We start from the raw sequence: 15494 nt of genomic DNA on the forward strand, positions 1-15494 counted from the left end.
CACTTGTAATCTCTCGCTTTGACTACTGCAATGCACTCTTGGCCGGACTCTCCGCCTCCTCCATCAGGCCTCTGCAGCTCATCCAGAACACTGCCGCTCATCTGGTGTTCAATCTCCCCAAATTCTCCCATGTCACGCCCCTCCTCTGCACCCTCCACTGGCTCCCGGTAGCAGCTTGCATCAAATTCAAGACCCTGGTGCTTGCCTACCGGGCGGCAAAGGGAACAGCCCCTCCCTACTTGCAAGCAATGGTCAACCCCCAAACCCCTGCCCGATCACTCCGCTCTTCCACCTTGGCTGGCTGCCTGGCACCGCCGCCTCTAGGTGGATGCAGCAGCCGCACTACTCGGTCACGGCTTTTCACTGTCCTGGCGCCTCGCTGGTGGAACGAGCTTCCCATCTCTTCAAGCTACATCTTCATGGTCCCTCCTAAAGACCTCTTCACCCCCACTACAAGTTTATTTCCTGCTAATAAAAAAAAAAAAAAAAAAAAAAATAAGAAACTGCCAATGTGACTGCCAATGGCCCCTGGTCTGAGCATTGATTACTTTGTCTTATGATGACTGTTGGATAGATGATTCACTTACTTAAACAAATGTATTTGTTGTAAGTCGCTTTGGATAAAGGCGTCTGCTCTGTATGTACAACCTAGGGGAGGCTGGTGGAAGTTGAGATCGGAGGACGGGCTCATTGTAATGCATGGAATGGAATAGGGAATGATACCGCCACCAGCCTCCACTGGTACACCGCTAGCATGCAGTGTTTCTCAACCTCTGATTTGTAGACTAGCACAGGCTCCTTGTACAGTATGTGCTAGTCACACAGTGATACTCAACCCGGGTCCTGTAGAGCTGCAGTGGGTCCTGGTTTTTGTCCCAGCTTAGTGCTTATCATACCTGATACAGCTCATCAAGGTCAAAACCTTGATGAGCTGAATCCGGTGCATCAGTGCTGAGCTGGGACAAAAGCCTACAGTACTGCAGCTCTCCAGGAGCAGGATTTATCACTTGTGTTATCTGAGAGGAACATGCAGTTTTCCGGTCCCTGAGACAAATGATGTAGATAAGCTCAACTGTAGGCTAGATTTTCACTGAATTCAATATGACTGGAGGCAAGACTAACAACAAGATGTATACAGGTTTCAGAACAACATGTATACAGGTTTCATAAATGGAGGCCGACACTGACTACTGCATGTTAATACTAGGGGATGGTTTCCTGGACCCAGATCAAGCCCTCTCCTGGACTAGACCTTTTAGCACATTTGCTTAGTCCAAGGCTAGGCTAAGTCTGGGTCCAAGACAGGGGAGGCAGAAATCGGAGGACAGGCTCATGGTAATGCATGGAATGGAATCAAACCCTGTTGCCTCTGTGGGAATAGTTGTTCATTATGTGTCTTCTTGCATGTAACAAAGCACACAAGAAGTTCCCTCCCAGCAAAAATAAGTCAAGTAAAGAGTAAAGGAGGCATGTTTATTATTTAAACTATCACTTAAATAAAAAAGTGCATAGAAAATAAACATGATTAGAAACTTCTTCTTTTTACAATTATGTACAAATCTTTTTCCTTATTATACATTCAACCTTAAGTAGTTTGTGGTTTTACTATTGTGGTTTTAACTTTCCTTCATTTCTGTGGTACATGAGAGAACACCAAAGGGGAAAAATATCATCATCATGTTATCAGACAAAAGGTACTCAATATTCAAGGCAGAAGAAAAGACCCATTTAACTTTCCTTCCCCCTTTCCCCAGTCCACCCGCTCCCTCTCTCTCCAATATGCCACATCTGTTTTCAGGCTGATAACAAGTTCTATACACAAGGAACTATTAGAAAATTACAAATTCAGTTACACCACTCCAACTTCTCTCAGATAGGTTGGTGGATTACCCCGATGCACAAAATAAATAAATAAAACGTTTTCATTATCAGCATCACTTTCTATAAAACCATCCACAACCGTAGCTCAGGAGGAAAGGTGGAGGAGGAGACGTGAGAAGGAAAAACAACATTTTGGTGGGATTGTTTTTAAGTAAAAAACAAAATGGCTGACCTCAAGAAGTTTCACAACCACTTTATACATTTACACTTCTCGTGACATAAATACTGTTATTTTCCAAAATTAAATAACTGCTACGCCACCCCCCCCCCGTCAAAGGAACGTTCACAGGCACAGGAAAACTGGTACTGTATATCAATATACAAAATGACAGGAGTTTGTTAGTTGTTGTTATTCTAAACTGATACTGTAACACGAAACCATTTGAGTACATTGAACATTGCTATTAAACCATAATAAATCTGCTGTTTGCTACTGTAACTAAGTTTGTTGTCCATTCCATAATATTGTATAGATACTGAATTAGTACAAGTTACTATTTATGTTTCCGTATATATTGTCATGTCTATATAGAATAATTACAGGTGAAGGAGAGGCCACTGGTGAGGCATGGTACTATGGAGTCTTAGATAAAACAGTGTATAACTGCCATCAAAAACACTGTCAACTACTAGTGGTCCTCTGTGGCTCAGTTGGTAGAGCATGGCGCTAACAGCGCTTAGGTTGTGGGTTTCGTTTCCCGCTGGGACCATATATACTGAAACATGTATACACTCAAGTCCCTTTGGATCAAAGCGTCAGCTAAATGATGTATATATATAGTACTGTAAGTTGCTATTCATCAGGTATTGAGCCATCTGACATGTGAGTGTCACTGTGGAGTGAGTCTGAGATAAGAGAGACAGCCCTTGGGATGAGTGAGACTTACCAGTGCCATGCAGACATTGTTCTGTTTTCTTACCGGTAGTCTAACTCTGACCAATAAAACTGTGTTAATCAGTGGAGCCTAAGCTAGAATGCCAAACCAACTTTGGTTGAGGTTGTATTTCCTGTCGTTGGTAGTTAAGAAAACAAAACAGTGGTTGATATTGTCGTGATAATCATCACTATTCAGTTGTGTAGTCAGTTATACATTCATTGTGGGCCTAGCAGCAGAATCCTGGGTGGGTAGGTGACAGAGCGAGAGAGAGAGCTAGACCAGGGGCCTGACTAACACCTGGGCCAGAGTGCTCCTCCTGGTCCTTGCGACACACAGCATAGCTGAGTAAGTGCACTTTGCTGGGTGCCACCACTCCTAGACTAGCGGAATTTACTGACAGTATTCTGTGCTTGTGTGGGTTTCTCAACATGTACCCAATATCCAATGTATTATTTTTTTTTAAATGTTTTTTAAAGATGTATAAAGTTCAGGTTGTTTCCCCATGACCGTTCATTCAGTGCCTCTGTCACAGTCGAAGTCCAATGTGTTGTTGGCAACATCATATATATATATTAATAATATATATTAATAACATATATATTAATAATAACAGCTTGAGTGGGCAGAGGAGGGGAGCGGGGAAATTCTACCACAGCCTTATATAATAGAAGGTAAATACACAAAACAAAAACATCAACAAGGGACAAATAATAAGTCACTGGTCTGAAAGCACTCGCTAACGGACAACTGGAGCAAGAGTTGTACAAAAGCAGCGGTTTGGTGAGCTTAGATGGAGGTACACAACAAAAAAAAACCTGCCTGTTGTCTAATGATCCATCTATCTACTGTTGTAAAACAAATTACAATTACAATATAAAGAAGGCAAAGGGAAGATCTGGGAGAATTGTGGTCAACTGTTACTGATGGGTTTTCTTTAGTCTAACAAGCTGCCCTAGCACATGTGTCCTATAGCACCATCTGAACCGGTACTGTGTGGACATGATAACAATCAATATGAAGAGAAGGCACCACTTTCCTATAGGGCTGGCCCATAGAGGAACCATCAATGTTTAGTTTTTTTTTTTGTTTTTTTTTTTACCGTTGAAGCAGATTGCACAATCAACCTTCATGCCAGTGCTTGATTATGGTGATATCATCTACTGAAGTGCAGCAGCCACAACTCTTAAACCTTTGGATGCCATCTACCATAGCACCCTTCACGTTATCACAGGTGATAGTTTTAATACTCATCTTTTGCATACTTTATCAAAAGATTGGCTGGACCTCGTTCAGTGGATCTCTTCATGACTTTTTGTGGATAAATCCCTACTGCATAAAGTCCAAGGTTACCTAACCTCATTATTGAAATTCAAAAACATCAATGACCTAACTGGTTCTCAGAGGTGGTTAACTCTGGAGGTTCCTCAGGTCTCCACCGAATTGGGTAAATCTTTTAGTTGTGGTGCTCCTCACTGCTGGAACAATCTACAAATTCAGTTGGTTGTTCTGGTGCCGCTTGGGCAATTTAGGGTGTTAATTGAGGACCTCCTTGGTGAAAGATATGATTGTTTCTCCTAATATATTGATTCATATCATTTATATTATGTATTGATTTTTGTATTTAACTATGTTGTATTGATGATGTATGAGGCCTTGGTCTCAGTGTGTTTCCTCTGTAGAAATGAAGGTTAAATAATAATTTAAAAAAAAATGTTTTGTCTTTAGGGCTTAACTGGGCTCTATTGTTTCCTCACCGTTAGAGAGTGTGTTGCATGTTTCACTCGTGAGGGAGACTGGAACATTGGTTGAGAAGATGGAACTGGAAGTGGACACGTCTTGACTTGACACCCAGGTCTGAATGACTCGCTTGTGCCTCTGTATGGTGTGGTTTTAAGGTTGGATGAAGGAGATGATATCACCTATCCTTATAGTTTAAGATCAGCACTCTAGACTCTCTCCTCAAGTGCATTACTTCTCTAGACTGCGACTAGCTGTCATTGGACACGGCCTTGATGGACTTGTGAGGATGATGGAGCCACTGGTGGACTGCACTTAGCAGGGACTAGCAACGACGTCAGTCTTTGGAATCAAAGAAAACATTCAGGCTACAAATAAATCAACGACGACAACAATGTTGAAAAGGCAGCCTAATAACAACGGAGAACAAGCATTAGTATCTGTAAACCTCTCTACTTCCTACAAAATGGCAACAAAATAAATACGATTTCTTAAAAATATAAATACCATCATTAAGTGCTCTTCACTAGCGAGTGCTTTTTTTAGTCTTTCGTATAGAAAAATATACATATTATTTACAATTCAAAACCAAGCATATTATATATTGACAGATATTCCTCTGTCTATAACAAAAGAGACAGAAAAGCAACAAGGCTGTCAAATAAAAAAAATAAAAACCCATCAGATTCCTTAGCAACAGTTCTAAGGCCATGGGGAGCATTTTTGCCATCGAAATGGGGCTGTGTGGGAAGCCTATTCAGGGGGGATGCAGTTTGGTTCTCACTGTTGGAGATCGGGATGCTGCTCAAAGCAACTCTCTAAAAGACACTGCTACCATATACCTACGTTTAAGACTACACCAATCAATTAGCTCTGCCTTGGTCATGTACCTTCGCTTAACCAATAACGTTTACTACAGCAACAACCACAGAAACAGAAGTTTCCCACCCCTCAGCCGTCAGTCCACCAGAGTTTCCGCCCACACTGTCTGGGCTTTATCCAATCATCACCTCCCGTTACGTCACATGACTACATCTCTAGAACTCAGTATAAGTACATGGCTACCATGATCAATAACAACATAATTAACAACACTTTGGAGAAAAAAAACAGTTGACCACAATTCTCGTTGTGACTAGGGCTCCCTCTAGTGGCGCTTCCTAAACATCAGTTTGCTGCGGACAAGCAGAAGAGCTAATCACAGTCTTAAATACACAGCTAACAGCTTCCTAAAACAGCCCAGGAGAAGCCTATGGTATCCTGGCTCCTCTGTAGACTGAGATGCACATTCAGACAGACTGGAGAGATACTGTATGTATGAACAGGCGAGGCAGAGAGACTCAACTCTTATCACTTCCTCTTGCATTTCCCACAATCACCATAAAAATCCCATTTCCCAAATCCCAAAGTTGCACTTTGGTGGAAAATGGAACTCTTAACTAGGTGACAATTATTGTTGTTGTTTCTGTATTCTGTCACATGAACATAACTGATGGATTTCATTGTTAGAAAAATAAGGTGGGTAGAGTGATGTCATACAGAACGTTTCAAAATTGCAATTCTGTGAAAGGCTCTTTCTACTCCCTTACTGTTTCATACCACCTGACCCAGTCTCGAACCGCCCCCATCCAAAAGTAAACAAAAACAATGTAAGAGGCACAATGATTAAAAAAAACAGACAAAACGTACATCACGACACAACCTCATATCTGTCTGTGTACAGCTTCCCTCTGCCCAACCCTTACAGCAGAGGGCAGTACTGGAAGCATTGCTGTCCGCTAGAGGGGGCATGGGTGGCCAACAGGTAGGCAATGAGGGCCAGTGAAGAGTGAGGCACTTCACAACAGAATGTGGAGGAGGAAGGGTCTAGTTGAGGGACATGCGGCACTTCTTGGCCCCACAGTTGCATGGAAGCTTATTGGCCGGTTCCTCGATGGGGAACTTGTAGTCGTAGGTGAGCTCCTCACCGCGGTAGATTTTCCTCAGGGCGAAAATGACGATGTGCTTCTGTCCGTCCATGTTGACCACACGAGAGTAGCAGTTGGGCTCGCATGAGTGGTTGATGAAACGCGCTGCGTTGCCATGGACGGTGGCGTCCACCACCTCGTAGTCGTCGATGCGGAACATGTAACAGCCAGTCCCCTGCAGAGGGAGGAGAGGAGAGGAGAGGAAGAGGGGACAGTGAGACGCTATTAATGATAACAGACATTTTTACTGAATTTGTACAATTTCTTGATGGCACTGACCATACTTTGTGAGCAGCAGCACTTTGGACTGTCCAAGACAATTTTCCATCCGGGGACAAGTTGATCGTATCATACAGTACGGCTAAATAAAATCCTTTCTACTTGCCGTATATTTATATATATATATATATATATATATATATATATATATATATGCTTTTCTTTTTACTCCCCTCTCCTCACCTTGCCATCGTAGTACTTCTCCCTCTTGTCTGTCAGTACAGAGCGGATGACGTTGCCAGAGTACTCAATCACCATCTCTCCTGCACCCACGGTTCTCTTGCAGAACAACCCTCGCCCATGTATGGCTGACCTGCAGGAGGACGGACAAACACAAACATCACTGATTCAATTCAATTAACCCATTGAGACCATAGCCCATTTTCACCCCATTTCCCCACTCTCAAATAAATTTTTCATGAATATCCAATAAACATGACCTATCACATGTAATACGTTTTATTTTTCATGACAGGTAGGGGAATGTAGTTATATATTTTTTTTATGAAAGTGGAAAAAATGGCATTTACTGCACAAAGCGTACAAAGTGGACGATTTTCTGCACAAAGTGTCTCAGTCACTAAATAGTAGGTCTACTCATTGTCTTTAGATGGAAGTTAAAGTTCTATACGTCCTAGCGAAAAATCTAAAATATTTTTACAACGAGGATGGTTGTCAGATTTCAATAATAAAAAAATGTAAACTCTTTGGCACCCTCCAGCTAGTTCTATTAGGCAGATCCGCCCAAATTCCTGAGGGCTAAACCACATTGATCCTCAGTAGGATTAGATACAATATTGGAAAGAGGAAGCATTTTGTCTTCTTTTAGCTCTATACTCCAACAGATTGAATTTGAAATCAAACAATGTAGAGAGATTGTAAAGTAGAGATTCCCAGTTTTAATTCAATGTTTTTTTTAGTTCAGATTGGGTTCACCATTTAGAAAGTACAACATTCTTTAAACATTGCTATTTCAGGGCTCCATAAGTATTGGAAAAAATCATATAATGTCTAAAAAAAAGCACTTGAGATCTTTTTGCCTAAAATCTTATCAGGAAATGAAATGCATGTTCAATTGGATTTAAATCTGAAGATTGACTTGGCCAGTCAAGACCTTTCCACTTTTTAGCCCTGAAAAACTCCCTATGACAGTATTTTGGGGTGTCGGAAATCTGGCCCTCCCTCGACCTGCATCGCCACCTGAGTATGCCACTCCGAGCTTCAGAAGAGGGATTCGATGCATTCAAGACCGTGGCAGGCTCCCATATAAACAGGAAGAGATGTCAGCACCACATGGGCTGGTAAGGAGAAAGCGCCTTCAGGACGAATCAGAGCGGCGGCGGCCTCGACCTCAGCGTGGTGAGCTGGCCCCACCTGGTGGCCTCATACTAGAGGTGCCTAGTGAGCTCGGCTCATAAGAGGAAACAGGATAAGCCTAAGAGGGGGTTTATTGAACCAGAGGGTCGAGAAGATGATGGGGTTATCAACCATTCTGCTGAGAGTTTCACTATGTCAGTTTCCGCTCCAGAGGTAACATTCCCTACGGAGAAGCAGGTGGGATCAGAGGCGATAATGCCTGTTCTCAATCCAGAAGGGGGGATACCTACGGTGGAATATGTCATGGATCTCCTCAGTGACATGGATTATCCGCAGCTGGACTTTGATGAACTGAGTCGTGTACCACAGCTGGGAGCGGAGGAGCTGGAGGCGATATTACTTCTGTAGTATGAATCAGGCAAGTCTACATGTTGTAATAAGTCTCAAATAAAGCAATGTGATCAATAACGGTAAATGTGAGCACTGCCATATACCAGATGGAGATAACTAATAAAGTAACATGAAAAGCATATATCTATTTACAATGTAACTGACAGTTTGATGTCAGAGTAAAACGTAACAGAACGGTTTAAGATTGATTGATTAATGTTAAAATGGGATAAAGAGGTTTCGGCTGCCCGCCTGGCACCGCCGCCTCTACGTGGATGCAGTGGCCGCGCTACTCGGTGACGGCTTTTCACTGTCCTGGCGCCCCGCTGGTGGAATGAGCTTCCCACAACGGTCAGGACTGCAGAGTCACTTCCGATCTTCCGCCGTAGATTGAAAACCCATCTCTTCAAGCTACATCTTAACAGTCCCTCCTAAAGACCGCTTCACCCTCACTACCCCCCCTATACTAACCCTAAACCCGAGACCTCTTCTCCCCTGCTACCCCCCTGTACAAGTTCTCTCCTGCTAATAAAATATATTATATATATATATGAAAACATTGATTACTTTGTCTTATGATGACTGTTGGATAAATGATTTGATTACTTAAACAAATGTATTGTTGTACGTCGCTTTGGATAAAGGCGTCTGCTAAATGCCATAAATGTAAAACGTAAATGTTTGATAAGTTGAACTAGAAGTACGAATGTATATGACCATGTTTAAGGAGTAATAATGGTTTAATACGTCTTGATTTAAGCAACAAAATATAACCAGCAAAACATACTATGTACTACTAATGATATGTACTACAAATATACTGAATGACTAATGATATAATGGCAAATATAACTATTCAAATGAAAACTAATGAAATGACATCCAATGTAACTAATCAGATGACTTAAGGTTATGTTGAAATGTGTTTAACCTGCTTTATTATTTAAATGATGAAACTAATCTGTTTAACCATGTGTAACGAGTAAAGTTGAAATGTAATGACTTGATATTGGAAAGAGAGAAAGGGGAATTTGACAAGGCTGAGAAAAGTTAGTTTGAGTCAAAACAACAATGGTTTTTGATAAGGGAAAGAGACAAAGAGGAGCCTGACAATGTCAAGATGGCTTAGGATGGGTCCAATATGTTCTGTGGGAAACTTTCCAAATAGGGGACGTGATACTCAGAGGATGGCTCTGCTCAAGCGGGCATTTTCCAGAAAACTCCAAAAAGGACGGATCCCAAAGACACCAGGAGGTCTAGCCCAATCGCGGTATCCATGACCAAAGTCCTCTCTGGAGAGAGTTTAGACTCTCTGTATTGATGTTGGTATCGGAGTAGGCTCCCTTTTTAGCTGCCTGGATTCGGTTGAAAGGATTGCTAGAGGTTGAGTGACCGCTTCACTTGTACTGGGAGGTGTGGGTCGTCAAAGTCCCTCGGCTGAGGGCACGGTGCTATTCCGGAGAAATCAGCTGGGCTGATAGAGGAATCGAGAGTATTTCAGCAGTGCAGTACAAATGCAGTACAAATCTGCATTTAAAGGGAAAAAAATGAGTATTTTAGTTCTTGTTGCTTTACTTGGACTGGGAATCAAGAGTCATCGAAGTCCCTCGGCTGAGGGCACAGTGATATACCAGAGTGAGTCATCATATTGGGCTGACAGAGGAACTTATAGCACTCGGTGGATGCATAAGTCGATGTTGGATGGAGCCTATCTAAATTTATACCAAGTTAGACGAAGTAGGGAAAGCTGAGGGTAAGAGGTTATAATATCTTTTATCTTCTTTTCCTATAAAAGTATTGATTTTAACGCTTAATGCTCGAATAAAGAACAACCCTGTACCATTTAATGAATTTGTCTGGTTCATGACTACATTTGCCATACTGTAACGCTTAATGCTTGAATAAAGAGTAACCCTGCATTATTGATTTTACCACTTAATGAATTTGTCTGTTTTATATGAGTAGATTTGTCTGCATACAAAGGAAAAGTTTTAGTAGATTTATACATAGTATTATAATTGTCACCCAAGATGATGTGTTACCCTCCTTGTTAATTATAAAAAGATAGATTTCACATCATAGGATCTGAATGGTTATTCTAGCCACTTTATTGAGATATCCCCTTTTGATGAATTGTCCTCATCTATAAATTAAATTCCTGCAACTACACCAACTGGCACTCATAAGAACAGAGCCGTCGTTAACCATTGGGGCTTTCATATGCTAAGCTCTGATTTGTAGGTCTCTTACAGAGCATAGCAGTGAGCTGTAGTAGGGGAAACTGTGGGAAGTGGACGGTTAACAGCAGGGTGAATCTATTCGACACCAGCCTAAGTATATTTTTGGAAACCTATTACGGTAAGACCCTTTAGGCTGAGGGTCTTACCCGTTGGATGGAGGGCTGGTCCGGGGCTCCTGAAAAGGGTCAATTACTGGGAGACAGGGGTCATTGTCTTACTGTATGATGAAGCACTGCATCATTCATTCAAAACTCGAGCAGACAAGATGTTTCTGTACACTTCAGAATATACACTCCCTGGCCACTTTATTAGGTACACCTTGCTAGTACCGGGTTGGACCCCATTCAGAACTGCCTTAATTCTTTGTGGCATAGATTCAACAAGGTGCTGGAAACATTCCTCAGAGATTTTGGTCCATATTGACATGATAGCATCATGCAGTTGCTGCAGATTTGTCGGCTGCACATCCATGATGCGAATCTCCCGTTCCACCACATCCCAAAGGTGCTCTATTGGATTGAGATCTGGTGACTGTGGAGGCCATTGGAGTACAGTGAACTCATTGTCATGTTCAAGAAACCAGTTTGAGATGATTTGAGCTTTGTGACATGGCGCGTTATCCTGCTGGAAGTAGTCATCAGAAGATGGGTACACTGTGGTCATAAAGGGATAGACATGGTGAGCAACAATACTCAGGTAGGCTGTAGCGTTTAAATGATGCTCAATTGGTACTAAGGGGCCCAAAGTGTGCCAAGAAAATATCCCCCACATCATTACACCACCACCACCAGCCTGAACCGTTGATACAAGGCAGGATGGATCCATGCTTTCATGTTGTTTACGCCAAATTCTGACCCTATCATCTGAATGTCGCAGCAGAAATCGAGACTCATCAGACCAGGCAACGTTTTTCCAATCTTCCATTGTCCAATTTTGGTGAGCCTGTGCGAATTGTAGCCTCAGTTTCCTGTTCTTAGCTGACAGGAGTGGCACCCGGTGTGGTCTTCTGCTGCTGTAGCCCATCTGCTTCAAGGTTCGACGTGTTGTGCGTTCAGAGATGGTCTTCTGCATACCTTGGTTGTAACGAGTGGTTATTTGAGTTACTGTCGCATTTCTATCATCTCAAACCAGTCTGGCCATTCTCCTCTGACCTCTGGCATCAACGAGGCATTTTCGCCCAGAGAACTGCCGCTGACTGGATATTTTCTCTTTTTTGGACCATTCTCTGTAAACCCTAGAGATGGTTGTGTGTGAAAATCCTAGTAGATCAGCAGTCACCTGTCAAGCCAATTTTCCAATACTTTTGGTGGCGGGACTATGTATAAAAAGGATTGTAATTTCTAAATGGTGAAATCAATCTGAAAAAATTCATTTAATTAAAGCTCTACTATGACCCCAAAGTAATTCTTTGATTTCAAATCCAAACTGTTGGGAGTACAGAACTAAAAGAAGACAAAATGCTTCCTCTTTCCAATACTTATAGGGCACTGTATCTCTCTCTCTCACACACACACAATGAAGCATGCATTCAATTGTTTTTTTTGCATTTTAAATTGATCACCAACAATCTGAAAAGGCAGAGGAACGTACAAAAGTATTATACTGTATATTGTAGTGTGTTAGCTACAGTAGATGTGGAGGTTTCAGTGTATGCACCAGTGGAGGCTGGTGGAGGTAGAAATCGGAGGATGGGCTCATTGTAATGCATGGAATGGAATGAGGAATGCTATCAAACGTGTATTGGCACAAGTTATTTTTGTAAACCAGAGGTGATGATGATGGTGAGGTTCTAACCTGTAGACTCCGACAGCCTCCTTGGACCTTCTCTTCAGCTGTCTGAACCTCAGAGGCAGGGGCAGGTCCAAGGTGGTGGCACGTCTGCAACACAACAACAACATCATCATCAACATCTTGCTGCTGTCAACCATATAAAACAGACGTCAAGTTGTTGTAAACAGTCACCCAGCAATTCAACCGAGCCTCGAACTTGTGACCTCTGACCTGGCAACGTCACCGTCTCCTCAAATACCCGATGTTAACCAGCTACGCTATCCAAAAACTAGCAATTGGACAGTGCGGGTGGTGATATTTGAACTTGAGAGTTGAGTTTACCATCTCAACTCAGTTACATATACACACAACCAAGAAGATAACCTCAGACCTCAGTAACAGTATGACTAATGAGGGGTGGGGGGGAGTGGAGCAGGTGACTCACCGAGCAGCCTTGATCCCCACCAGCTCCTCGTCCTCCTCCCGGGGGTTGTACTCTGGGGGCTGGCGATGTTTGGAGGCCAGGAAGTTAAACACGTCAAACACAGACCTCCTGGAGAGGGGACAGGTCGATCAAACACCCACACGACTGGATTAGACACAAGCAACATAACAACACACTCTTAACTCTGGTGTGTGCATATTTATACGTATAGTCACCAAACACTTTATTAGGAACATTATACTAATATTGGGTAATACTCCCTTTATTACAACACTATACTAATAGTGGGTAGGGCCTCCCTTTGCTCTCAAAACAACCTCAACTCTTCGTGGCATTGATTCCACAAGATGTTGGAAACATTCCTTTGAGATTCTGGTCCATGATGACATGATCACATCACGCAATTCCTGCTGATTTTTCAGGTGCACTTTCAAGCTGTGAATCTCCCGTTCTACCACATCCCAAAGGTGTTCTAATTGGATTCAGATCAGACTGGGAAGGCCACTGAAGAACACTGAACTCATTGTCAAGTTCATGAAACCAGTTTGAGACGACTTTTGCTTTGTGACATGGTGCATTATCATGTTGAAAGTAGCCATGAGAAGATGGGTAAATTGTGGCCATGAAGGGATGCACATGGTCAGCAAGAATACTCAAATAGGCTGTGGCATTCAAGCGATGATTGATTGGTATTAACGGGCCCAAAGTGTGCCAAGAAAACATTCCCCACACGATTACACCACCTCCACCATGAGAAGGTGTACAGGTGTTCCTAATAAAGTCCTCAGTGAGTGTATATGTGTCTGTTTTTATGTATGTATTGTGGCGCCCGCCCCGTGCCTAAGCCCATGCGCGAGTGTGGGACGGTGGTAAGTGGAGTGTATATCTCGCCTCGCTTTGTCTCTGCTGTTTCTGCTGTCCCTCTCTTGCCCCGTGTTGTCTTTGGCAGGACCATGTATGGAGTTCCTGCGCCCCAAGGGGCCACAGCTGCAACCCGTGGAGAGAATCACCGTATGCCCATACATGGAGTTCCTGCCCATCAAGGCACAGGTGAAGGGCATCAGCAGGAGCAGCAGAGACGGTACAAAAGGAGCCCACGGAGCACCCAGTGGGGAGGAGTTGCTAAGGCGAACCACGGAGTAGGGGATGAGAGCGAGAGTAAGCCAAGTCACCGTCGACCTGTGTACGATCCCTGACCCTAGGAGAGCCCCCTTTGAAGCCCGACCCCGAAACCGTCCGAGAGCCCGCTACGTTGCCAACCTTCGCCTGTCTGACTACCCCGCTGCCGCCCCGACCTGGAACGTAAGAGGACCACCCACCGTGTACCGAAACCCCCTGCTATCTTCCCGACGACGGATCTCCTGCGGGGCCCGTGCACGACACGACGCCTTCTCAACCCCACCCTCTCTCTATCATTTCCCTCTCCCCGCTAATCGAATAAATATTTTTGACTGTAATTCTGGTGTGGATCTCTCTGCTTACACTGTGTTTGGGTCCGTGACGCGCCCGCACACCCCGGCGGCCGTCACAGTATGTACAGTGGGGGAAATAATTATTTGATCCCCTGCTGATTTTGTTAGTTTGCCCGATTACAAAGAAATGAGCGGTCTATAATTTTTATGGTACTTTTATTTTAACAAATAGAGACAGAATATCAACAAAGTCCAGAAAAAACACATTATATAAAGTTATAAATTCATTTGCATTTGATCGAAGGAAATAAGTATTTGATCCCCTACAAACCAGCAAGAATTCTGGCTCATACAGACCGGTTATATGCCCATGAGGCATACAGATTACTCCTGTCATTTTAAGAAAGTACTCCTAATCTCTGTTTGTAATGGGTATAAAAGACACCTGTCAATAGAATCAATCTCTTCCATTCCAACCTCTCCACCACCATGGGCAAGACCAAAGAACATTCAAAGGACATCAGGGTAAGAGTTGTAGACCTGCACAAGGCTGGAATGGGCTACAAGACCATCAGCAAGAAGCTTGGTGAGAAGGAGACAACTGTTGGTGCAATTATTAGAAAATGGAAGAAATACAAAATAACCATCAATCGCCCTCGGCCTGGAGCTCCATGCAAGATCTCGCCTCGTGGGGTAAGGATGATCATGAGAAGCGTGAGGGATCAGCCCAGAACTACACGGGAGGAGCTTGGTAATGATCTCAAGGCAGCTGGGACCACAGTCACCAAGAAAACCATTGGTAACACACTACACCGTAACGGATTGAAATCCTGCAGTGCCCGCAAGGTCCCCCTGCTCAAGAAGGCACATGTACAGGCCCAGCTGACGTTTGCCAATGAACACCTAAATGATTCAGAGAAGGCTTGGGAGAAGGTGATGTGGTCAGATGAGACCAAAATTGAACTCTTTGGCATGAATTCGACTCTTTGTGTTTGGAGGGAGAGAAATGCTGAATGCTACAATCCCAAGAACACCATCCCCACCGTCAAACACGGAGGTGGAAACATTATGCTTTGGGGTTGTTTCTCTGCTAAGGGTACAGGACGACTTCACTGTATTGAGGGGCCAATGGATGGGGCCATGTACCATAAGATCTTGGACGAGAACCTCCTTCCCTC

General features: G+C 43.3%; 1 protein-coding gene across 1 annotated transcript in view; it reads right to left on the reverse strand.

Moving 5' to 3' along the window:
- Positions 1-1459: 1459 nt before the first annotated feature.
- Positions 1460-15494, reverse strand: part of LOC310824188 (histone-lysine N-methyltransferase 2A-like) — a gene marked incomplete at its 5' end in the record, with an annotated part of 125568 nt that continues 111533 nt past the window's right edge. The window contains 4 exon segments of the mRNA XM_083696998.1: positions 1460-6638; positions 6926-7055; positions 12484-12567; positions 12905-13012. Coding sequence (XP_083553124.1) covers positions 6363-6638; positions 6926-7055; positions 12484-12567; positions 12905-13012 — 598 coding nt within the window. The 3' untranslated portion in view covers positions 1460-6362.

This window comes from Argentina silus (assembly GCF_951799395.1).
Source record: "Argentina silus genome assembly, chromosome: Y".
NCBI lineage: Eukaryota > Metazoa > Chordata > Actinopteri > Argentiniformes > Argentinidae > Argentina > Argentina silus.